Source organism: Microtus pennsylvanicus, chromosome 13 (genome assembly GCF_037038515.1).
Source record: "Microtus pennsylvanicus isolate mMicPen1 chromosome 13, mMicPen1.hap1, whole genome shotgun sequence".
Lineage (NCBI taxonomy): Eukaryota > Metazoa > Chordata > Mammalia > Rodentia > Cricetidae > Microtus > Microtus pennsylvanicus.
Genome location: NC_134591.1, coordinates 20,826,124 through 20,850,627, shown reverse-complemented (window position 1 = coordinate 20,850,627; position 24,504 = coordinate 20,826,124). Strand labels below are relative to the sequence as shown.

At 42.1% G+C, this 24,504-nt stretch overlaps 1 protein-coding gene across 1 annotated transcript in view; it reads left to right on the top strand.

Annotated features, from left to right (window-relative positions):
* Nucleotides 1–23,874, top strand: part of Frem1 (FRAS1 related extracellular matrix 1) — a 126,119-nt gene extending 102,245 nt beyond the window's left edge. The window contains exons 28-36 of the mRNA XM_075946037.1: nt 770–842; nt 6,335–6,484; nt 8,293–8,516; nt 9,116–9,163; nt 9,419–9,577; nt 9,762–9,890; nt 10,261–10,376; nt 18,069–18,154; nt 21,277–23,874. Of these exons, the coding sequence (XP_075802152.1) occupies nt 770–842; nt 6,335–6,484; nt 8,293–8,516; nt 9,116–9,163; nt 9,419–9,577; nt 9,762–9,890; nt 10,261–10,376; nt 18,069–18,154; nt 21,277–21,482 (1,191 nt within the window). The 3' untranslated portion in view covers nt 21,483–23,874. The remainder of the gene's footprint in view (nt 1–769; nt 843–6,334; nt 6,485–8,292; nt 8,517–9,115; nt 9,164–9,418; nt 9,578–9,761; nt 9,891–10,260; nt 10,377–18,068; nt 18,155–21,276) is intronic.
* Nucleotides 23,875–24,504: the final 630 nt, after the last annotated feature.

The following is a 24,504-nucleotide window of genomic DNA, read 5'->3' as shown; positions in this document are numbered from 1 at the left end:
AGCTGCTGGCAATGGTCACCCAAGGGCTCATTCAGTGGCCTTTTCCAAGCTCACCACAGACATGTAGGCTCCCGTTGGGGATCTAAGGCCATGGCTTCAGCACCCTAAATATGCCTCTTTAGATTTTAGTCCTGGACCAGGGACCCAGTGGAGTTGTCAGTGGTCGCTTTAGACCGGGGTAGTGTCCCGTTTTCCCAGCTTCCATGAGAAGGCCTTTAAGGCTGCGGTCCCAGGTGTGGAGTCCCTTCGCAGAGCTGCTTACCAGGTCTGTCAGCCCCACAAGGCTCTCGTTCATGTTGGGGCAGAGTGAGGGTTTCCTCCCAGCAGGAAAACAATGCTGAGGACTTGTCTGGTTAATCTGGCCTAAGGGCTCTCCGTGCCATGGAACCTTCAGAAGCCCTCCGAGCTGGCTAACAGCGCACAGACTCTCAGGGCTGCGGGCCCCCACCCCTTCTCCGCTTTAAAACCAAGAGAGGTAATGGAATAAAACGGCACTCGTAACAAAGAGAACAATAGGGTTTTAAACTTTATTCTACTTTTTTCCAATAACTGGATACCTTTAAAGAAGAAGTAACCATTTAACTTTTTTTTTAAAGCATACCACAAAGTCTGGACCCAAAATGGTTTATTATAATTTTTAACATCTTACCTAGCATTAAAAGCAGACTCGAGACCATGAATTTAGTCTGGTATGGCGGGAGAGGAAATGTTTCTCCAGTGCAGAGTATTTGCTTTTATTTTTTAAATGAGATTTTCTTCCCTCACTAAGGTCAACCAAGTGTCAGCTGTAGTTGGAAAAGATTTTACTGTCACGCCTTCCAAACTGATCCAGTTTGACCCAGGTACGTTTTGTGTTTCCAGTTTGTTTCATGTTCTATAAGCTGTCTGGAGACTGCTGGGAAGACAGGATATTGTACAGTTCCAGCCAAGCAGAGCATCATCGGGGAGCAGCACCACCCTATTCTCAACAGACGAGTTTGGCCTGAAGTTCCGCCCTTATATGTTTTTTATTACAAGTGAATATTTAACAGAAAAAATCATAGCAAATAATAAACAGAAAAAAATCAAAGGAAATATACAAGACAATCTAGAAAAATAATATAATTTAAATATTATTATAATTTAATGGTAATTTAATAACCACATATTTTAGTAGAAAATTTTCAAGTGTTAGGATTATGTAGATTCCTAATGACCTAAATGATTTCTTGTGAAATAAGTTGATATAAGGTGCTTTCAGGGAAAATTATTATTTAATTCAATAGTACTTACTTTGATTAAAATCTGTGGAAAATTTTGGGAGGTGCGAAATGTAAACTATGAAACTATAGCTTCTTCTGAAGATGCTCTATTGTATGCAGCCCACAGACATAAAAATATTTGCCAACAGTGCTTTGGAACCCAAAATGTAACCCATGGTTTGGGGTAAGGAAAATGCTGGAAGATTTCCTAAGGGAGGCAGCATTCTGGTGGGCAGAAGGAGGAAGAGGAAGAAGGCTGAAGCACAAATACAAAATCACTGCTTCCCTGGGAAAATCTGCTTTAAAGCCAGAGGCTGGACACTGCCCTTCTAGGCTCCTCCTGGGGATGGGTTTATCTGCATGGCTCTCCCTTGTTCCCTATGGTCTGTTATGGACCTGGATCACTCACCTAAGAACAAACGGAGAAGGAGAAGCGTTAGAAAAGGAGCCAGGCCTACTGCAGAGGTGTTTGGCACTGTGACAACTCTCCCAAGCTGACTCGACACTAAATGACTGAATACCTTCATCCCCAAACAGACGATCTTAGTATTAGGAAAGGAATGTCTTTGTGTTGTTCACAAGAAGCATAGAATACGAAGATTATACCATTTTCCCATAACAAAGTGTTGCCAACTGGGTAGTTTTAAACATAGCTATTGTGCAGGGCAGTGGTGGTGCTCGCCTTTAATCCCAGCACTCAGGAGGCAGAGGCAGGTGGACTTCTGTGAGTTCGAGGCCAGCCTGGTCTACAAGAGCTAGTTCCAGGACAGGCTCCAAAGCTACATAGAAACCTTGTCTCAGAAAAAAAAAAAGAAAAGAAAAACAAACAAACAAACAAACACAGCTATTGCTGTGCAGTTCTAGAGGCTGTTCAGTCAACAGGTGAGTCTGAAGGAAAATCTATCCTGTCCCTTCCTTATGTGCCTTTTGCTGGTCCTTCTTCCTGCTGTATCACCCTGACCCTCGTCTCTCCCTGCGGATAAATTCTCCCTTGTCATAAGGACTTGGCAAACCGAAGTTAAGGAACTACCCCATTCCACGATACCCTCATGCTAACCCTTACTCAGGCCGTTACCCCATTTACAAATAGGGTCCCATCCTGACGTCCCGGCAGTTAGCTTAGGAAGACCTCAAAATATAAGCTCTGGAGGGATAGAATCCAGCCCGGAACAGTGAGCCTTTGGTTTGACTGTAACAGCTCAGATATTGTCGTCAGCCTTCTCGGGTTATTGAGCTTTCCAACACGGATGAGTTGGTTTTCTAGGCCAACCACATATTGCTGCTCTGAATTTGATGTTTATCATCAGGCTTCTGCAGGTTCTTCTGCCCTCAGCTCTACTGCCAAAGGGTTAATGTTCTTTTTGTCCTCATGTTTTAAAGGACGTGTTTGAAAGCCAATCATTTTTGCCGTATGCCCTTTTCATTATCCTTAGCCGTTTGTTACAAGTTAGGTTTTCAGCAGCCCCACCCCACCCCACCCCAGGCAATCTGTTTGGGTTGAAAGGAACTAGAATATGTCACACTAGGGGAGACTCAGAAATTTATCTTTTGGAGAGTCCACTGCATAAGATAAATGCCCGTTTGTCTAGAGAGTTTCCATGCTGTTTTGATAGCTACTAATGACTTCGGGGGCGGGGCACCAATAGTCTCAGGATTTTAGGGATTGTTTATACATTGAAAAATAATATAAGCATATTTTATACAGTTTTTAAAAGCCACATGCTTGGATGCTCATGATTTTGGAATTTATTAAGCCAGAAATAATTTAATATCATGAAGCCTTACTTTAGAGAATTAAAGAATTCCCCACATCTGCAGGTCCTGTAAATGTTTATATACTTTCATATTGTAAATCCTTGCCTCTTTTAGATGTCCCCAGCTCCATCCTTTCCCTTTTGCTGAGAGCAATCAATTTGTTTCTCTGGAAACATCAGTTTCCCCGATACTAGAGAAAGAACGGGCCATCCCGCGCATGGTTTTCTGTGTTGGAGAACTCTGTCTTGGGTGGGGCGAAGGCTTGACCTGTAGGGCTTTACCTAACTTGGCAAACAGGAGTCCTGGGGACGCTTTCAGCTGTTGGGACTAACCTGAAGTGTTTAAATGCCTGTGAAAATACTCTAAAGAAAATGAGTGCTCTCCTTTAAAGTATGTGCCCCTGGAAGATCTGATACATTCTTAATCAAATCTTCATCATCCTGAAAAGTCAAAATGTTTTCCAAAGGAATAGCTCTCCAATGTGGCATTTACTAAAAAATATTGAGAGAATGTCTCTCAACAGAGAAATCTGCTTTGTAGGAAAATATCCAGGAATTCACTTACTCCATAAAGGGGGGTGTGTTTGTATGAAAGGCCACCTCTTCTCTACCCCAGGACCTTTCATTTTCTGGAAACGGGGAAGGGAGTGGTTCCAGCCTTTTGAAGACCCAGGTGTATCTCAGAGAGTGAAGGAACACTTTGCACCTACAAAGTGGAGGAAGCAGGGAACCAAACAATAGCCATGAAATTTCTGCTCCCAATCTCCTTAATCTGAGAGGGTGACCCAAACACTTGGGAGGCTTGAAACAAAGTTGAAATGTACGTCAACAAATCAGAAGGCCACAAAAGAAGAGTTCTGTTCCATAAGACTCAGCAAAAACCTTTAAGGCCCTTTTGGGTTTTTGTTGTTGTTGTTGGGTTTTGGTTGGTTGGATGCTTTGGAAATGATGCTATCATTTTTCTAAAATACATTTTCAAACAGAAGGGAAGCTGCTTGAGACTTGGAAAGATGTTTCTATTGGATTTTCATTTAAATTGTACCTCACATTATGAGGCTTGGTGGTCAGAACGGTTCTCCGAATATTAACACTCTTAGTATTCACAGATTGTTTTCATCGTCCACCCCTTTTCACGCTCATTTTATTTCCACCACTGCCTCTAAAGCCCCCGAGTCTCCAGGTTCCCAGCCTTCGTGCAAACAGACACTCTCAAATTCACTTTGCTGAAGTGTTCACTTTTACAGTGTCCGTGAAGTCTTCCCTCATGAACCATTGTCTGAAGCCAAAATCTGGCCACCTGTGTACATTCTCTGTAGCGTGACTACAGAATCTACCCATGGGTCTGTGGTCTCCTTTCCCCAGACATGACTACTCCATCCAATGATCTACCTTCTACTCCTGACCCAAACCTCGACTTTGCTAAGACTGCTTCTTTCCTTAATGTGTGTGTGGGTCCTACAGGCATCTACAATACTATATATCTATAATAATATAGATAATCATACATAACTTTTAACAGTTATTTGACTTTCTGGTATATCTGTAGAAGGGCTAGAGAAGTTTGGCTTCTACATCTACCTGTCCAACCAAACACAAATCAAAAAAATAGTCAGAAAAACCATTCTGTCTGTACTGATGGCAAAATCTTTGATTTTCTTGTCTTTATACCTGGGGCAATACAGTAGTCAGATAACGTTCATTGTATTAGTATTAAAGACAATCTAGAGACAGCCTAAAGTTTACAGGAGACTTGCATAGGCTATAGACAAGGGGACTCAGACATGGCTGCAGATATTTCCACCCAATGGGAGTCCTGGGACTGACTCTCCTGGATACTCTAAGACAACTGTATTTGTCTTGTCTTCTCCAAGAAGTTTCAAACTCCTTTAGGTCAGAACTTGGATTATACTGCGCTTCTGGTGTTCCCTATAGCTTCTAATGCAAAGGCAAGAACTTTCTGATAAAACATACATTTTGGTGGACAGGCTCATCCACCTATGAGACAGAAATTAACTAGTATTTTATATTAGACAGTTCAGCTTCTGAGTTGAACTTTGTCTTTGCAAAGACTGTAAAAAGAAAATTAACCTGAGAACGTAGTCGACGCTGCAGGCGTCATAAATCGGCCAACAGCTTATTCTGTTTACCAAAATTATTGCAGATGCTCCTATTCCCCCCCCACACACACACACAAGCAGCCAGATACAGGGGAAGTGAACAGTTTCAATTTTCACTGAATACTAACGGGATTAATGAGGCACTGATTCAATCGTAAAATGTATATGAGACATACCTTCAAGTTTGTGGATGGCAAAGTTAGAGACATGTCAGCCTGCAAGGAGAAAGGTCAATTTTCAGAAGAGAAGCCTGGGAAACAGCCTTTAACCACCTTATAGAGCTTTCTTTCTCGGCACCCCTAGGCAGCGGAGGTAGGACAGACTTTTCAAACTTTGCCCTAGAGGCTAAACTGTCCTCTTATTGCCCTGTGTCCCCCGTGGCTTGCTCCTCTCTACCCTCACCTTCCCTTCTAAATAAATCCAGGAAGGTGCCCTACAGTTCCCACCACAGAAATGGCTGAGTGTCTTCCAGACTGAATGCTCTCATGTTTGGTTTGCCTTCTATCCGGATGGGACGGATTGGCTGGGATAGTTTAGTGAACGAAAACTTACAGTAATTTCAGAAGTGTATATGGAATAAACTTGTTTATACTCCATGATAGAGGCAGAGAGGAGAAAGGGGGTCTAGACCAGCCTGTGTCTATAACCCTCAGCCCGTAAGTTCTCGCAAGGAGAGTATCCAACTGCCGAACATTGCATCGTCAGGAAAAGCAGGAAAAGCAGCCGTGGGTTAGAAGATCTGGGGAGGGAGAGCAGCCGATGCAAGCAGCTGTCGGTGAAAATGAATCACTTCAAGGATTCTGTGAGGTGCCTGAAGTACCATCCAATAATCACTTCTGCCTGCTGCAGCATCTCAAGAGTTCTGCAACTCTAAGATTTTCAGATTGCAGTAACTATTTTATCCTTAAGAACAGAGGGGATGGTTCGGGAGGGAAGTGAATGCCTGGGATTTTGTCTACCAACCTTTTTCTCTCCCCCTGTGTAGTGCAGCTTACTTTTTGTTACAGTGTTTGCATTGAGGCCGGCCATCATTGTCCAGGAACAAATGCCGTCTTTTTATATTATTTGGGAGAACAGCAGGGCCTCAGCGAGTTGGTGGCAGTACAATAGCTCACTCAGGCTACTGCAGTCTAGCTGTAGACATGTTAATTAATATATTTCTCTGACACCTAGGTGATTGAAATAGCAATTAAAGAGTAATTAAAATGTTTACTTCTTGTAGGAATGTCAACTAAGATGTGGAATATAGCAATTACCTATGACGGATTAGAGGAAGATGATGAGGTCTTTGAAGTAATTCTGAACTCCCCTGTGAATGCCGTTCTTGGCACAAAGACAAAAGCTGCAGTGAAAATTTTGGACTCAAAAGGAGGTATTCTTTTGATCCTCGTCTTGAAATCAGGAGCGGTCCTGGCGCCATGGCTGCTGGCTTACAGCAGCCAGCGTGCTTGATAACACCTTCACATCAAAATGTGTAATTTCTTGTCAAGAAAGCCGCCTCCATCATGACTCTGGTTTCTTTATTCTGGTTTGGGCTTCATGTGGTTTTCCTCCTGCTAGGAGCAATGGCTGCAGAAAAGCAACAAGTCAGTGGCCCGGTTGCTTTTTTTCCTAAGCGTTTGTTGTTCTCACCAAGGGGGAAACAATGTTGGTGAGAAGCTATGGACAATTATTTTCCCCCAGAGTTTGCAGGGCTGTAATTATCTTCTTCTGTTAAAGAGAGCTCTCAGTGCCTAACACTGGAGCCCCCACTGTAGTGTGACCAGGGAAATTCTAAGAAAGGAAGGAATTGGAGAGAAATAGACGTGAAGATGCAGCTGGCTGGGGATTTGGGGGCAGCTGGAGAATACTAATGAATCATTTGGTGATGTGGAGCCAAACCGTCCTGGGAAGGGTACTCGGAGAGCAACCTGCAAATAAAGCCGAAAGCAAAGCCCTTGGCACTCCCGAGGTTCTGTCCTGCCAAAGGCCCTCTGCTTCTGGTTCCTTATCTACGTGGCGTGGCATTTGATGTGTCCGGCGTGGCATCCCGGTTTAAGCCTTTATTTGTATGCTTGTCATGCCTGCGATCCGCCTTTGTTTTCTCACCTGTGAGCCATTGTCTCCCCCGCTCACCCTGTAACCAAAATGGGTGCTGTCTCCCTGGCTCCGTAGACCCACGTTTCCACGGCATCACTCGTCCCACCTTTCTCCTCACCATGTGTGCCTCTTCTCCAGCAGAAATGTCTGCTCACATTAAGTGTGTAAAATATAAAATTACAAAGATGTCCCAGGGCTGGGAACATAGCCCAGTGGCAGAGCACTGGCTTAGCTTGCGAAAAAGGCTCCGCCCTGGAAATCAGGGTAGCTAAGACTAAAATAAATATCCAGACAGGATCTGTCTGTGGGTCATTTCTTTTTTGTTTTCTTTTTGGTTGAGGTTTGTTATTGTACTTTAATTTTTAATCACTTTTTGCTTATGGTGTTCTACGGCAGGAATCTGTTCTCTCCTATTATGTGGGCTCCCAGGATCCAACTCTGGTAGTCAGGCTTGGTGGCAAGCATCTTTGCCGGCTGAGTCATTTCACTAGCCTGGTTTCTTTTTTCTTTTTTCATCTGTTGGTTTGGTTTTTGTTTTGTTTTGTCTTTCGTGCCTTCTCAGAACACTGATAGTCGAGGTTTCCAGTAGAAGTCTCTCCTGAGATTCGCTAGCATTTTGTTCCCTTATAGTTGGTTGCAAATGTTTATAGCGGCTGCTAGATCACATGGCATCTTTAAACAATCCCGGTTTCCACCTCTAAAAGACTGGAGGAAAACCGAATACTTTCAAAGCGCATGTGGGGTGGTACTTGACCAGCGACTAAGCCTTCCATGTTGATGAGGATCACAGAAGGAGGGGAGCGAGCCGGTTTCCTAAGTGTCTGGAATGATTATAAAGCCATGGCGATGATTTTCATCTATGATTTGTGAGATGGATTTCATGACTTTATAATCACCCCATCCGTGTGCAGAAGGATACTGCTTTCCCAGGTGGAAACTGATGAAGAGAGAAGGAGTTTCTGGCAAATGGGAAAAAGGCAACATCTGGTGGGAAATTCATCCGTCTAGGTTTAATGACAAGCTGTTTCAGGAGCTGTGTCGCTGCCATCACTTATGTGTTTGTGTGGTGTACTGATCGCCTGCCATCTTGCATGCCTCCAGGACGGTGCCATCCTTCAAATTCCTTCAACCAAAGCAAGCACAGCGCATGGGGGAAGGGCAGCGGGCAGCCGCTGCGCCCAGGGTCATCCTCACTCACCACCGCTGGCTCTCCTCGTCTGGAAAGAGGGCCTCCTCCATCTCTCACCAAAGGAGATGCCCTTCAGGGCTTTGATCCCACAGACCTCTCCCAGAGGAAGATGAGGACACATGGGAATGGCAAATCAGTAAGGATGGGGGCATACTGGGAGTGGATGTGTGGGTACAGAGTGGTAAGTGTCTGAGACGCCACAGAAACTGGATTCTTGTAGTGAGTTCTTTGCGGAATCATGCAGTGCCTTTTTGTGTGCAGATATCATGCTGACCCACTCTGCTAACTGTGCCAAGTGAAGTGGTAGCTACATTCATTCAGCCCTATGAATCCTGCTTTCGTTCCTTTTAGACCAAGGCAGACAGGGAGTCATCAGCGACCCTACACTGAAAGCACATTTAAGTGACCCCCTTGGGTGTGGAAGCAATGACTCTAACAAGATACATTCTCCTATGTGCGTGTGCATGTGTGTGTGTTCTCCTGAATCTTTCTGTGCAGTGGATGCACTGGAAAACTAAAGCCACTTCCTCTGCCCAGTAGAGTGGGTGCAGAAGTCAACACAACAGTGAGATGTGGTTAGACATGATGCTTTAGAAAATTCTATTGAACTTGGCATGAAAAAAAATCTTAGGAAATACTCTTTTAAAATTTCAGTTGTTACAGGGCCTTGACAGAGTAGACTGCTCATTGTTTTTAAGTCAGCTTTGTGTGCATTCTTTCCTTTGTCGATTTCAGGTCCACCCTTCCTCCGTTTGTAGCAATGGAACAGACACCATCTACAATGTAAGCATAGAGCATTGCTAAACGTCATCTCCACGGATGGAAACGTTTGTGAGATTGATATATCTTTTCTCTTAGTCTACTTATCTGAATTTCTTTCTGAAATTTGCTTTAGAAGATTGGGTGATCAAGAAAAATCCTTTTGCCTCTTTGACTTGATACGATTCTTTAAATCCTCATTATCAGAACAAAGTTTTTGTTTGCTGTCTTGATGTTTGTTTGTTTTTCTCATTGTTTTTGTTTGTTGGTTTCCTCAAGTATCACGGCATATTGAAACTAGACGGTGACGATTTCTCTGCTCACAAAAGAAAGGCCAAACTATCCGTCATTAGGCAGCCACAGAAGACAATCCAGGTGGCAGAACTGCCTCTAGCTGATAAGGTGGAATCCCCAGCCGGCTCACACTTCCCCAGACAGGTATGGGATTCTCCCCTTCCTGTTTGCCTTCTAGCTGACAGTCTGGGCCATAACCACTCTTAATTCACAAAATGGACCGCGTTTGGGGATGGCTTGCTCAACACAGACGCTGCCCTGCAGACGATGTAGTCGTGTGTTATTAACTTACGTTAAATCAATTCTAAACTACCGCTTGTCCCTACAGGGTCAGCTGCCCTCGTTTCCAAAGAATTGCTCTGTGGCATTAAAGGGACTGTTTCATTTTGAGGAAGGCACCCACAGATTGTATCTATGTGATGGGACCACCTGGAAAGCCTGGAGCCCCCAAACCAAGGTGGGGGCACTGGTGGGGTAGCCAACGATATGCCATGTGATGAGCTTGCAGAGCGGTTTGTCATGTGATTCTTAACCCAGGCTTTGTCTGTTGTTACTACAGCTGGAAAGCCGTGAGAAAAAAAAATGCTACAAAGTGGGTTTTTAAGATCCAAAATATAATAGTAAATCAGTCAATTTTGTTTAATTATCGAAATGTCAGTGCTATAAAACTGAACTATCTCTGACTTCGGTGGTGATTTCTGTAGGAAGCCTTTTGTCTCCTCAGATGGGAAATTGCAATGAAGTCTGCCTCTGCCCCGTTCAAGGGAGGATGCCGACTCCAGATTATCAAGTCCATTCAGATGTGAACACTGACAATTGTTTTGCAGGGCCTGGAGGACAGATCCTGCCCAGCTGGATGGCGTCTTCACTCAGGCTATTGCCACACCTTGGTCACACAGAGGAAAGGCACCTGGACCACTGCTACCCGAGCTTGCAGAGAACAGTAAGGACCCCTTTGTCACATGGCCTGATGCTTTCTTTATTTTCACATGGAACCATAGGCCTGCATCAGTCACTGAAATAAGTATTACCTAAAGTCTGTCCGGCTTGGTCTAAGGAGGCGAAGGGGAGTCCATGGTTCAGAATGGATTTGTAGCTGGCGTGGGTGCTTCGTCTGCTGAGGTCTTCCTGTCACGGCCAGACTAGTGCACGTTCTTTTCTTTTCTCCTTTTATCTCCATCTTTTAAGGAAAAAGTCTAAGAACTTTCCTGAGTCAGCAGCACTGTAGGTTCTGATATTTTCTCTCTCCCTCCTACCCTTCAGATAATAGACACCCATGCCCATTGATTTTAAAATACTGGGTAATGAAAGGCCTTGGCATCCTGCCTCTGGCAATGTTGGAGGCCTTGGTGCCCATAAAGCCAGGCAAGTAGGACAAAGGCTCATTGGGTAACATTCAATAAAAGATGACTTGTGGTCAGAGAATGACGACAAAATCCATCTGATCCAGAAGGATTTCAAAGATGCACATGTGGCAATCCTTGACCAACCTTCTTATTTGATAACCTGGATTTTATCCAACCGATGGAATTACACTAATATGCATGCTTGTTGAAAACTGAGACTACAGTAATTTCTAGTTAATATTGATCATATCTTATACTTTATTAAGTTTAAAAGGGTATGCTCATCTAAAGATACCATTAGGAAAATGAAAGGGTAAACCACATTCGGGAAGAGCTGTTCTTAAACCGCCTATCTGATAAAGGTCTTGAATAGGGGATAAATCTCCTATAAATGAATAACGAAAACACAACTGAAATCATGGCAGTAGCAGAGAGGGTGACGAGGTGCCTAGGAAAGCCGGCTGACTCGTGTGAAGGGGGAAAGAGAGAACCAGCTCCACAATGTTGTCCTCTGCCGTTCACACGCCTGTAGGAACATGTGTGCACCAACGCACACAGATCAGACGCACGACTAAAACACACTTTTATAAATGACGTGGAGACCTCTCAAGAAAAGCATAAACAGTAGGTTCCTCGGTAGTGAAAAAAGATCGTCAGCATCGTTAGAGACAAGGTAGGAGGAGATGAAAACACTTTACAGTCACTAAAAGATTAAAAAACAATCACAAGATGACAAGACCAGTGTCAATAAGGGCGGAAAGCAAAGAAAACGCTCCTGGGTTGTTACATGTGGAACCACACGAGGTCGCATCCACTTTGTGGCATTGTCTGATAGTTTTTCAAATAAGGTTATGTTCCCTGTGACTTAGTAAGTCTATACCCAGCTACTTCTTCAAGAGATTAAAATATATGCTAGAAAATTCAAAATAATTTTATGTTTATTCACAATGATAATAATTTGGGTCAATTTTGTTATTGATTTATGAAAGTACTAGCTATTTTCTCCATCCCTGAGATAATACATTTATATACATTATGACGGGATCTCTGAAACCTCCAACAATGTAGGTACATTATGGATAAATAACAAACAGAATGTTCATACAGCCTTACACAGTAGGATACTGAGATCCCATGTACACGTGTAGGAGAATCTAATCTAGGCGGCTTCAATAACAAAGGGTTTTCACAGACAGTGAGAGGATAAGGAACAACAGCAGGAACTTTTCCAGTGCAAGGAACGGAAAGTGTTCGTCTTGGTCGACATAGCTATTATGTGCATGTAATACCTGTGTCAAAGTCCATCACATTAAATAAAGCTCTCTGCTATCTGGGCACTTACCTAGTCAGTTTTGTTTTGTTTTTGAGACAAAAATCTCACTATGTTGCCCAGGCTGGCCTCTAAATCATGGGCTCAACTCTCCTGCCTCAGCTTCCTGAAAACCGGAGATTACAGGGCTGTGCCACCACACCCAACCTTCCTTCTAGACTTTTTTTTTAAAAGCTAATAAAGTATTTAAAACCTGAGAGAGTCAGCCATATTTTTTTGTTACTGGTGTATTTTATATTTTAACTATAAATAGAGTCTTGATAGAGGTTCATCAGTGCCTGGGGGATATGTTGGTAAGTTGTTAATAGAATATAAATCCAGACATTTAACTCTTAAAAATTAGTTAACTCTACATGCTGCATGCTGAAGAATAAGCTGGACATCCTTTTATTAAAACAACCAGGTATCCTACAGCTATTTGAAGTTTATCTAGGGGATAGTGTCTTGCTCTGTTACTCCTTGAGAGAGCTGGGGTGTTAACCTGGAAGCTCTCCCTGCTAACCAGGAGAAAAATGCTACCAAATCGAGAGGGGCGTGGATCTTACTGGCAGAAGCGAGGGTGGTGGATGTATCCTGCTGTCCGGGTTGTCAAGGTCATGGTGTAGGGGTCTCTTGGTAAAATGTAGACAAACAGAATGGGAATTTCCCAAGCTCAAACCTGGAAGCTGCTTTATTGGTTCATCCCCACGAAACTGTGGCTAGCTCTCAACCACAGAGCCTGACCTGTGACTTCAGCCATTTCCTCCCAGTGCTTCCCAAAGCATGCAGCAAGTCCCCAGTAAGCCAGTTCTCAGTAAGCTTTTGGGGTTACTTTTAAAAACTAATTTCTTTATTTGCTGGGGTGTGGTGAGGGCATGCATGTGTATGCCTCTGGAGGTTAGAAGTCAAAGTTAGGTTTCTTCTTCAGTCACTATTTTAGTTATTTTGGATATAATCTGTCACTGAACCCAGCACTCTCTGACTCGCTCAGAGTTGCTGGCCAGGAGATGCCAAGGACCCACCTGTCTCTTGGTCTTCGCAGCACCGGGATTGTGGGCACGTGCCACCATGCCCAGCTTGTATTTGGGTCCTGGGAATCTGAACTCGGTCTTCATATTTGTGCAGAAGTGATTTCAGTGACTGTGTTGCCTCCTGCACACCCACGGTTATATGTGTGTGTGTGTGTGTTGGAGGGGAAACCCAGGGGCTTGATAAATTCGGGTCACATGTTCTACTACTGAGCTATATCCCATATATATATATCATGGGTTGTTCATATCTTGAGGAAAAAGGTAACATGCCCTGGGAACTGTCTTTGCATCCGTACAAAGATGTTGGTGTGAAGTAGGCAGGTGTTTTTCTTATTTGAATATCTATTTTTGATTCTGAAATTATAATCTTCTAATTCCTTAGCATTACAAATCCTTTTTATAACATACTGCCCACCTGGAGTAGTACTGTTGATGCCTTCCCGTTGGTCCCCCTGAGTCAGTCTCCCAATACCTTTAAAAAATTTATATTTTTATTGCAGCCAGCTTTTAATGATTAATAGCCTACTAGTTACAGAGTTGCCTCATAGTTTTGTTAATACTCTCTGGTTTACTCATGTTCATCATAAACACAAGGCTGAAATTAACTTAAGAGTCCTGTCTACTTCCCCAGGCACTTAACCTAAGTCTTCACCTGCAATTCAGTGTTCAGCACCTTGCCCTAGGCTAGCCTGACCCAGTTCTGTGTACTGCCTGGTCAATGACACCTTACTGTCGTATTGTACGTGGTCATTTACGGAATTCTGTAACATACGTAGCTTCTGCAAGGAGAGCCAGTATCAATACCCACAATTTAAGATGTTAAGGCAGGTTTAAAGAAGCAAAATCAATTGCTCTTTGTCATCTAGGCAAGGAAAGAGAACGCCACTCTTCAAGAGAATGCCAAAGTGCAGGGGCTTTCTCACCACATATGCATTGACAAGTGTGTCTATTTTAGCTCGGTGTTAGGCAAATCTAACACAAGCCTTCCCAAGCATGTATTTTAAAGTCTTGTATCTCTCACAGCAAAGAAATAAAACTTTAAAATGGAACCCAACTAACCCTTTGGGGGAAAACCAAAGTGTAATCAAGTTTTGAATTTATAGATTCATGTTTTAACTTTTTGTAATGGAATAAAGCAAGTCTAGACTAGAACACACCTCAAAAACTGTCCGTTAGCACTGGTCACGCAGACCAACACTCCTTAACTCCTTATTCCTTAGGGACTAGGCGGCATAGCTCAGTACAATTGTCCTTACACAACAAATGCATTTTACATTAGTAATGTTGTACAGACTTCAGATCATGCCTTTCCCAAATCTCTTTCTCATAAAGCTCTATTAAGAACGTAGATATTTCAGAATTTAAGTGCCTGTATTTAGCACTTACTGAGTTCATATTTTACTATAAGTCAATTTAAGAATTCCTCGGGCCATAAATATGAGTTTCCAGTACTATCTGTTGATTACATATAGCAGAACATGATTGACATTTGGGAATACTGTAAATGAAAGATTTTTATCCTGAAAAATGTCTGTCTTCCCTGGTGGCTCAAGGGAGTCAGAGTGATTGCACTAATAAGCTCAAACATGATTTCATAAGTAGCTTCAGAGCCACCGTTGTCCAAATTATTTCCAAGTTATTTAGTACATTCTGGTCTTAGGGAATAGTTTTAGGAACATATTTTAAGAAAGTACCTAACTAGCAATGAAATGAAGTCAAGTTGCACGTTATCTTATTGACTGGGAAACTAAGTAGTTTATCAAATACCGTCTTTGATGGTATTCGAGGGCAGGTAAGGTGATGTGACATTCAGGTAACACTGAAAGCCTCTGCACTTCCAATGGTAGTTCAAATGCTACACATCTTATTTGCGTGGTACTTTAGCAAGTGTTTGATTTCAGAAAGACAAGGAAAATGATTAGAGATGTACATTGGTTTCAGTCACTTTTAAAAAGGCCACTGGGGATTTGAACAAGTTATATGATTTCAGGAGGAACATTAGGGGGTAGTAAGGCCCCTCTCCAGCCAAGCTGTCTCTGAGCCCGTCTCCCTTCAGCTCTAGTCTCAGCCTGGGCCTTCGGCCTTCTTCACTCCATACTTTCTGAATCCCTCTGCTCTTGTTCACCAGCCTTGCTGGCTTGAAACTGGGTACTTCTCTAGGGACCGTCAGTCACGTTTGTTAAGTTAAAGTCACACATTTACATTCTGTCACCTGAAGCTTTACTTTATCATGGGATAGTTTAGCAAATGGCTTTAGATTCTACTGTTAGACTTAGTACACAAACAGAATGTGTTTTGATTGGGCTTGAGGGACCGTCATCTTATACTGTGCTGTTTCCATGGTCTCTCCTTGGTATGTGTCTGACATTTTTTTTTTATTTCCAGAGGGGCATTTACAATGTCTGTGTTTCAATGAGAACAGTAAATTGTATGTTATCCCTTGTCCCTAATCAGATTACTAACTCAGCGCAATCTTTATCTCCCATCTCTTTGCCTCTCCAGTGGTGTTTTATTATTTTTCTAACCCAAAGGAGCCAGACTGCTAGATTAGGCATTTCTTGAATTTACATATTGTAATCTCATCTGCTCATTTCCTAAGGCAGTCATTGTACATTTGGTAATTCTATTATTACAGACCATTATCTATGGTGCTATTTCCCGGTCCCACAGGAGCGTCTGGAACCCCTGCTGGCCTCTCCTTAAAGAGTTGCCCTGAAATTTCGTGACTTATGCAAAATCTTTTGAAGAAGTAGATGTTTGTTTTTATAGCCAGAAAAAGTAAAGCCTCTCTTTCTACTCTTGGACATTGAATCCTTTCCATTTTAGAGTTTCTGAATGTTTTTACTTATATGTGTTACCTATATTTTTCAATCTTATATCTATAAACACACATGTCTACACAGAGAGTATCTACCGTATTTTCTAAGTATTTGAGTGACATGAACAGGAAAATTTTATTTATTTATTTATTTATTTATTTATTATTCATTTTTTATTTTACTTAAAGCCACCATGCACATGCCAAAACATTTGTTTTGTGAATCGTGGCTTTAATATTTTGCATAGGTGAGACATAGCTATTTTTTCTGTCTGGTCCTTTGTTTTTGTAGGGGAACTTCTCATTTTTTTTGGAGAGTTAAACAGAAAACTAGAACTGTATTTAAGCAACTGAAATGCATTTTGTAAAGTCTGCTTTAAAGATATCTTCAAATTTTTTCAAGCAGGGAAGATGCTAGGCATCCAGAAATAAACCTAAATCCATCCCAGTGATGGCTGCGAGGTTGGTGGCATTTGGTAAGAAAATTACCAGGTAGGAGACAGAGGTGCCAAGCCGAAAGTGGATCCTGCCTCCCCCATTCTTACTTAGTCCAGCACTCCACAGTGATGGGATAGCCCAAGTCTGTCTAGCACAAGCTGAATACCGTGTGTCCTGAGCCCAGAGCACAAAGAATGACCACACTGGATATGAGAAGATGTCTCATTGCTTCGGCTGTGACTGTCAGGCACGAGCCAGCAGTAAAGAATGAGTTCAAAACCAAGTCATAAAGCTCCAGTCCAGCAGCCTGAAGCTCTCCTGCAGTCTTACAGATCTCAGGAGGCCTGTAAGACACCGTTGAATTACAGAACAGCAAATCCTGTGTTAGTGGAAGGAAAAATCATTAAAAAACAAATTATAGTTACCGAATTTTGGAAAGATAGGCAAAATGAGCAAAGTTTAGTCGCGCAATTATTTAACTCCATATGTGTTGCTATTTTATTTCGTGTCAACAAATGTATATCAGGCAAGAAAAATCATTGTGATTTATTTTCTTGTCGTTTGAGTTAATTTTTTTTAAAATGACATTTTGCCCCCCTTCATCTATGGACATGTGGTGCCTGAGCGCTGTGATGCACACGTGGAAGTCAGGGTGCAGCGTGGAAGACAGTCGGTCCCTCCCTCCATGATGCGGACCCCAGGCCTGAAGTCACCAGGCATGGCATTATCCTCTGGGCAATCTCACCAGCCCTTAACATTTTAAATTCCTCCTTAAGTATTGTGAGTTGTAATACATGCATTTCTACAGGACACAACGTGCCGCCATGATAGGTTATGTGCATACATTAGTTACGAACCGCTTCTTCTTCGAACCCATTTCTTCCCTTTTCAAGAAGAAAATAACCTACCAGCTTTGATCGGAGTGTTTTTAACGAGCTTTAAGTAAGCTCTCTGGGGAATTCAGGTAATAGACTCCTGCTTCCAGGATTCGCTCAGCTAGTGGACTTCATGGAGAAGTCTGTTCTGAGGGAGAATGGTGTGTACCAGCTGGAAAAGCTTCTCTCATCTCTATAAAGTGGATGAGGGTTGACAATGGACCTAGTCTCATTTCACTGAGCTATCAGAAGGGCCATGTTTATTGGGTTATTTGAGGAAACATGTCAAGTTCACAATTTAGACTTCCAGTCATCTTATCAGGGAAGAAAATCAGGATACCTTACTGGTCAAATTAAGCCATGACTATCAAATGTATACCAGCTAGGAAAAAACTTCTGTAAGAGGATCAGAAGTTTAATCTTAGTTATCTTTGGCTATGTGTGGAGTTTGGGGCTAGCCTGGGTTACATGAGACCCTGTCTCCAAGGAGGAGGAGGGGATGATAACTTTTATAATATTTTCATACTAAGTACTTAATCTAATTAGTCTTTACAAGCAGACAGTTATTAACTTCCAAAAAGATATTCTAATTACCTTGAACTGTGATGTACATAGAGCTATATAATATGACGCTGCTTCCCTTGGTGTTGCCTATCCCTTACCCCACAGACTAATCAAAGCTAAGCCGAGTACTAAAATATCGAAAGCATTTTCTGAGTATTCATTAATTTCCTTTCTATTTCTATTATGCACATCGTATGAGCAGCAATGTATACCCCCTGGTGCTGAGATCCTTGTTTTCATCTGTGTGTGTGCAGGTATCAGGGCAACCTTGTGACCGTCTTCTCCCGGAGGCATATGCAGTGGTTATGGGATATCAGTGGACGAAAGTCCTTCTGGATAGGTAAGTGTCTGCATTCTGCTGAGCAGGGAGCAAGCACTCAAACAGCAAAGAAACTGATACCTGCCCCGCCCTTCCACTGATGGCTTGCAATAGTTAGCTGGTCAGTCAGATAAAACCGTCTCACGGCCAGGAGTACGGTCCAATGACAGGGCATATTTTGAGCATGTACAAGACCCTGGGTTCAATACCTAACAGCAAGAAAAAAAACTTTAGACTTTTTGGCTCTTTGGAGGACTACTTTCATTCTTGTACATCTATTTCAAAGAAATAACTAGGGATGTAGTTAGACTGATAAATAAAAAATTTAATACAATAGTGTTTCTAAAATTTAAGAATTTAGTAATATATATAAATGGAGTAAATTAGATTATAACATGCCTATGTGAGGGCACAGTTAATACTTATTGTCCTTACATTAGCTAGTAAAGCTGTAACAAAACTTATGTATATATTAACTGGCTCAACAATTATATACTATATTGTTATAGATGACAGATATTACATTGTGTTTGTGACCAGGTACTAAGTGAAAAAGCAGGTGCGTAGCTTTATGAGACGTGGGCTAGTTTAGAATAAAAAAAAGAAATTTATGTGCAAGTAGAATTTGTATGTATAAGTAGAGTTGCATGATAACTTTGGAAATAATTTACCACTAATCAACAATTTTATGTACTTTGAATCTTAATCCTCGAATTTTCCGATTTTTAATAATTTTTTTCCTGATTTTGATAGTTACAACAAATCTTTACAGTTTATGTCAGAGGCAGAATTCTCAGGGCACATCAGAGTCCTCTGAGAGGCAGTGTGTGCGGGGTAACAGTCATCAAGCGACTCTCTGGTTCTCATTTTTTCCCTGTAAGCTTCACTGCGTCTTCAGATTCAGACATGGCCTAAGAGTGGTCTGTGCATCCATAATGATTCTAAGGCTTTGTGTTCACAGAGGCACGTGTTATCTGATCGATAATCCCAGGAGGTAATCCAGGGCAGGACAGGGTGTTCCTGGCTGTAGTTTTAGTGGAGGAAGGAAGCATGCTGGTAGCCAGAACCTTTGTCATGATCAAGACTGAGTGGCAAGATTTCAGGCTGTGCTGCCATTACACAGAGTTCCTTTCTTGTACTTTTTCTTTTTAAAATTTCTATTAGGACAATTAGGAGATATGCTTCCTTAAGTGTTACAGATACTTAGTAGAATATTAGAATCTAATATTCGACTATTAGAATGCTTATTAGAATATTAGAATCTTATTTTCCAGAAATTTCCAATGGGAGTAGAGTGGCAAGGGGAGAAAAATGGATTTTTATTGGAATTGTAGCAGAATGAAACATCTTCTGAATGAAAGTGAAGGTTATTTTAGGATTTCTATTGCTCTGAAGAGACACCATGGCCACAGCAATTCTTATAATGAAAATCATTTAGCTGGTACTGGCTTACAGTTTCAGAGTGTTAGTCCATTTTCATCATGGCAGGACATGGCAGTGTGCAGGCAGACATGCTGCTGGAGAAGGAGCTGAGAGTCCTCCATCTAGATCTGCAGGCAGCAGGAAGAGAGAATGCCACTCTGGGCATGGCTTGAACTGAGGGCTCAAAGCCCACCTCCAGTGACACACTTCCTCCAACAGTGCCACACCCACTCCAACAAGGCCACACCTCCCAATCGTGCCAGTCCCTATAAGCCCAGGCATTTTATTCAAATGACAACAAAGGCTTTTAAAGAACAGAAAGAAAGAATAATGGGCAGCAAAATCTCTGTTTCCCTGGGACAGGAGTTTTGTGGGTAGGTGGCAGGGACGATCATAGCTTCTGGGGCTGGAGAGATGACTCAGCAGCTTAGAACACTGACTGCCCTTGCAGAGGAGCTGGCATTGGTTCCCAGCACCCATATGGCAGCTCACAACTCTCTGTAATTCCATTTCCAGAGGACTTTATGCCTTCTTCTGGCAGTGCACATGCATGATTCTCAGACCTACATGTAGGTAAAATACTTATACACATAAAAGTAAATATAAATTCAAAAATAGTAACAGCTGCCATTAAGTAGACATTAAGATATGTTAAAAAGTTTTTTTAAAAAAATCTTAGAACATGATTCTATCATCTCCCCCCTTCCCTTTCTCCCCTCTAACACAGTAGGTTGTGACCCTTTAGGAATTGAATAACCTTTTCACAGGGGTTGTCTAAGACCATCAAAAACCAGATATTTACAATATTAAAAGTACAGTTATGACATAGCGATGAAATAATTTTATGGTTGGGGTCACCACAACATGAGGACCTGTCTTAAAGGGGCAAGCATTAGGAAGGCTGAGAACCACTGCACAATACTCTCCTACCCCCGACCTGCTCTTTCTCAAATTCATGGCCTCTATTTCTTTAATTATATATATTATTACAATTATATAATTGCATAATGATATAAATTTGAATATACAAATACAACCTGCTCAGTCCGTACAACATTAACTTGTGTGTATGAATTCAGGTTTGACTAATTGGTGTTAGATAACCAGTCGAGGGCATCCTCCCTGGGAAGGCTGCCTCTCCCGCTCTCAGCATTCTTTAGTTGCCTGGAGTTCTTTGTTTAGGGTAAGAGTTTTACATGGGCTATCATAGTTCATCTTCAACAAAGTTGTATAGATTGTGTTTATGCTCATTCTTTAGACAAGAAAACTAAAAGACAGAAAGGGTGAGTAACCTACCTACCCAGAGGACAGAATCTGCTTGGCACCAAAGTCCAATACTCCTAAATGTGTCGTGTTGTATCCCCAAATTCTACTCCTGGATCTAGAACTGGGACTCACATTTTTATAACTGCACTTAGTACTATAGACTAAGGCAGTTTGGTGGTACGCATCTCTAATTACAGCTATTTTTGGAGGTCTGATGTAGGAAGACTGTGTGTTCAAGACTAGCTGGGGAACTACTAAGACCACACTCAAAGAGTGAAACATAGGAGAGGAGGGTAGGAGACCTAGCCCACGGGTAGAGCACTTGCCTTGCATGTGTAAAGACATAAATTCAATCCAGTACTGAAAGGGGAGTAGAAGAAAAGAAATATGATAGCCACGGTACCTAAGTTTGAATGTAATAAGAATACTTGGCGTGTTTTCTTACCTCACACTAGGTTTGAAGAACCAAGCCCGCACTGGCCACTGGGAGTGGATTGGAGGTGAACCTGTTGCTTTCACCAACTGGAAGAGAGGACCCCCTCAGCACCCAAAGCCTGGGAAGAGCTGTGTTTTGGTTCACAAAAGAGGACAATGGCAATCAAAGAACTGTAGTAAAGGCAAGGCCCACAATTTTGTGTGCTCAAGGAAACTCCAAATGTAACCTGAGATTTCTCACCTTTCGATTACAAGATCTATATATACTACTCAGTAGAAATGCATTTTTGTGGCTGGCTAGGTGTGTCTTTGTGAGTCTATCAAGTAAACATGGAAGCTAGATCAACAGTCCCAGGAAGGCAGATGGATGAATGTGTCTTTCAAGATGAGATACAATTTATGTATCTCGGTATTTTTCTAAATAAACAACTGTGGTATTATCAGCAGTAATATTTGTTTCTTCTAGAAGATTCATATTCTTTCCTATGCCAACTCTCAGGCAGTACAGATTTACATGGACCGTAGATACTTTTGTTTCTAGGCCTCAAATGAGTCCATCCAGAAAGAGCACTATTGCAGGTGCTTCTACCAGAGTCTGAGTGCATCTCCAGTCACCCAGGATTGAATGCCGAGGGGTGGTTTGTATCTTTGAGCTCTTTTAATGTGAAACTTAAAATTAGAGGCTGTGGGGAGACAAGGGGGCCCTCTTTTGAATAGAAGAGTCTTTCAGGAGGATGCTCAACTGCACAGGTCTAGTGAGGTGGAGGCAGGGGCCTGCCTCTACTGGAGAGAGTGAACCATTCAACTCACGAAACATGCTCTGTCCCAAAGAAGTCATGGCATTGCACCATTTCTTTGTTAAATATTGAGTTTCCCTGCCTTCCAAGGCCATGTGAATTTTGAAATAGCAGTATCTCCCTCTCCATTTACTATGCTGATTAATATTTTTAAAGGACCCTTGGAATGAGGAGTAAATATGCATACTGGTTGGCACACAGAAGAAAAATACCCCTCCCTCAGAAGCATCCCCATGAACTATGCTTGTGAACAAAGAAAACCAATACTGGAGCCAGAACCTTTGGAAACTCACAGTGTTGGAAAGAACTTTGATGTGCCTTTGAGCTTTTAAATGTGTAATATTTGCAGAGATGCTCTGCTAACTAGGTTCTCTAATAGAAGGGACCTTATTAATTTATAAACTTAGTTGAGAGAAATGTTTGTGTAACAATGAGCCATGCTGTGGCTCTCTCAACAATCCCTTCTGGAGCCCGGGGTTAATTATAGGAAGTCAGAATGTCCTTTTTGAAATGTGTATTAAAACGTTTCTTTTTTAATGATCACTGAAAAATATGGTTGTGCCAAATATAGCCCGTCATACGAGCACCAGTGTAACTTTAGAATTAAATGAGGTGTTCATGTAGACTAGAGCTTTAGGGCAGACTTTTTAAATAGAATAATAATATCTCTAGTGTTAGAGACACTAAAAATGGTTTAAGAAAGTCTTTCCAGTTTCTGGATATAAAACATGACAGGCTTGCCTCATTTCTGCTCATTTATCAAAGTTTCAATTCATAGACAATTTTACCTAAAGAGGTTAGGATCAGACTCAGACATTCTGTCTCTTACTGAAATCCGGATGTAATTGCAGAGTTGGACGCTGTTACCTCAGAGGTCTAGAGTCCTCTGTAGATAGTAAAATGCAAAGATATGTGGAATATAAGGATCCTTTAGTGTTTAACCCAAACAGGCCAAACCCTTCCGCCTCTCTGGCTCCAGCCTGGTTCCTTGTGATCCATTGGCTTCTGTACTATGCAGAGGTGGGATTCGGGGTGAAGGGAAGAGGTTGGACCCCCCAGTTCAGAGAGTGAGGGATTCATTCTAAAGGTGCATATGCTATTTAAAGCTGGGAATAGAAAACTGCCAACCATGCTCAATCTGGTTGGCATGGCCAGTTTCCTATACTCTCCTGCCACGAAAATGGTATGGCTGTAATTGCAGATGGTTAGCATAGAGAATTATTTGATTTTTAAAAATCAACTAGGAATAGACCATTTTGAAATTTTCCTGATCATAAAAGCTTTGCCAAATTGAGAAATCAGGTCTGAACATATGAATTCAGGCAGGCTTAGATGCCGGGCATGGCGTGACTGTTGGGGTTGAATAGGAATGGCTGGAGATGGAGTAGCCAGGAAGGACATAAGGAGGTGCGACCCGACTGTCCCCAGCCCCTCTCCTCTAACTTGAATGCCCACTCAGGAATTTCCTACATGCAAGGGCATACGTGCAGCTCAGTGGAATATAACTTTTCAAAACTTTCTGATACTTGATCTTTTAAGAATACAGAGTGTATTTTTACTAAGATTTTAACAAATCTTAAGTTCTGGCATTAATCATCTCCTCTCCTTCTCTGCAGAGGTCAAAACAAACTGAGTAACATTTATTTGTATATCTATTTTTAAAACGACCCAAATATGTATGCATTTTAACAACCACTATGATTCTGTGTAATGTAAACCATCACCTGGTGCTGACGAATCTCTGTAATGAAGTAGCAGATTGAATGTACTGTATCTAGTGCTGTGTGAAAAACTAACAAAATAAACATGTCTAATTCTCAGATATCGTACCTTTAGTTCTTCCCATTTTTCCATGGGGCCTCCCAGGTATTGTTTTACTTCTGCCACTTTATTTGCTTTTTCAAGACAGTCTCTCTCTATGTAGCCCAGGCTGGCCTTGACCTCATGACCCTCCTGCTTCAGTCCCCTGAGTGCTGGCGTGCCAGGTGTGTGTCGCTATCAATTTATATCTTAATGATGCTACCCCTTTTAGAGAAGGGATGGGTGTGAAACCTCCACACGTCTGTACCTTGTCGTTGGTTAGACTAGCTGTTAGCTCTTAACTGCTGTGCGTTCATACAGCATTTATTCAGTGAGAGCGAGTATGCAGCATCAGCTCTACACCTGGCATGGTCTTAAGCATCAAGAGATATGGTAGGGAGTGGAATAAGAAAAACACAGAGCTTATATGCAAATTTCTGGAAGTTTTAAAGCCTAGGTTTCTCTGTGTAGCCCTGGCTGTGCTGGAACTTGCTTAATAGACCAGGCTGACCTCGAACTCACAGAGATGTGCCTGTCTCTGCCCCCCAAGTGCTGAGATTAAAGGTGTGTACCACCACTGCCCAGTTTACCCGGGGAGCTTTTGAACAGGGAGAAAGTTACAGTGGAGCCTGGTGTTTATATCATCTCTCT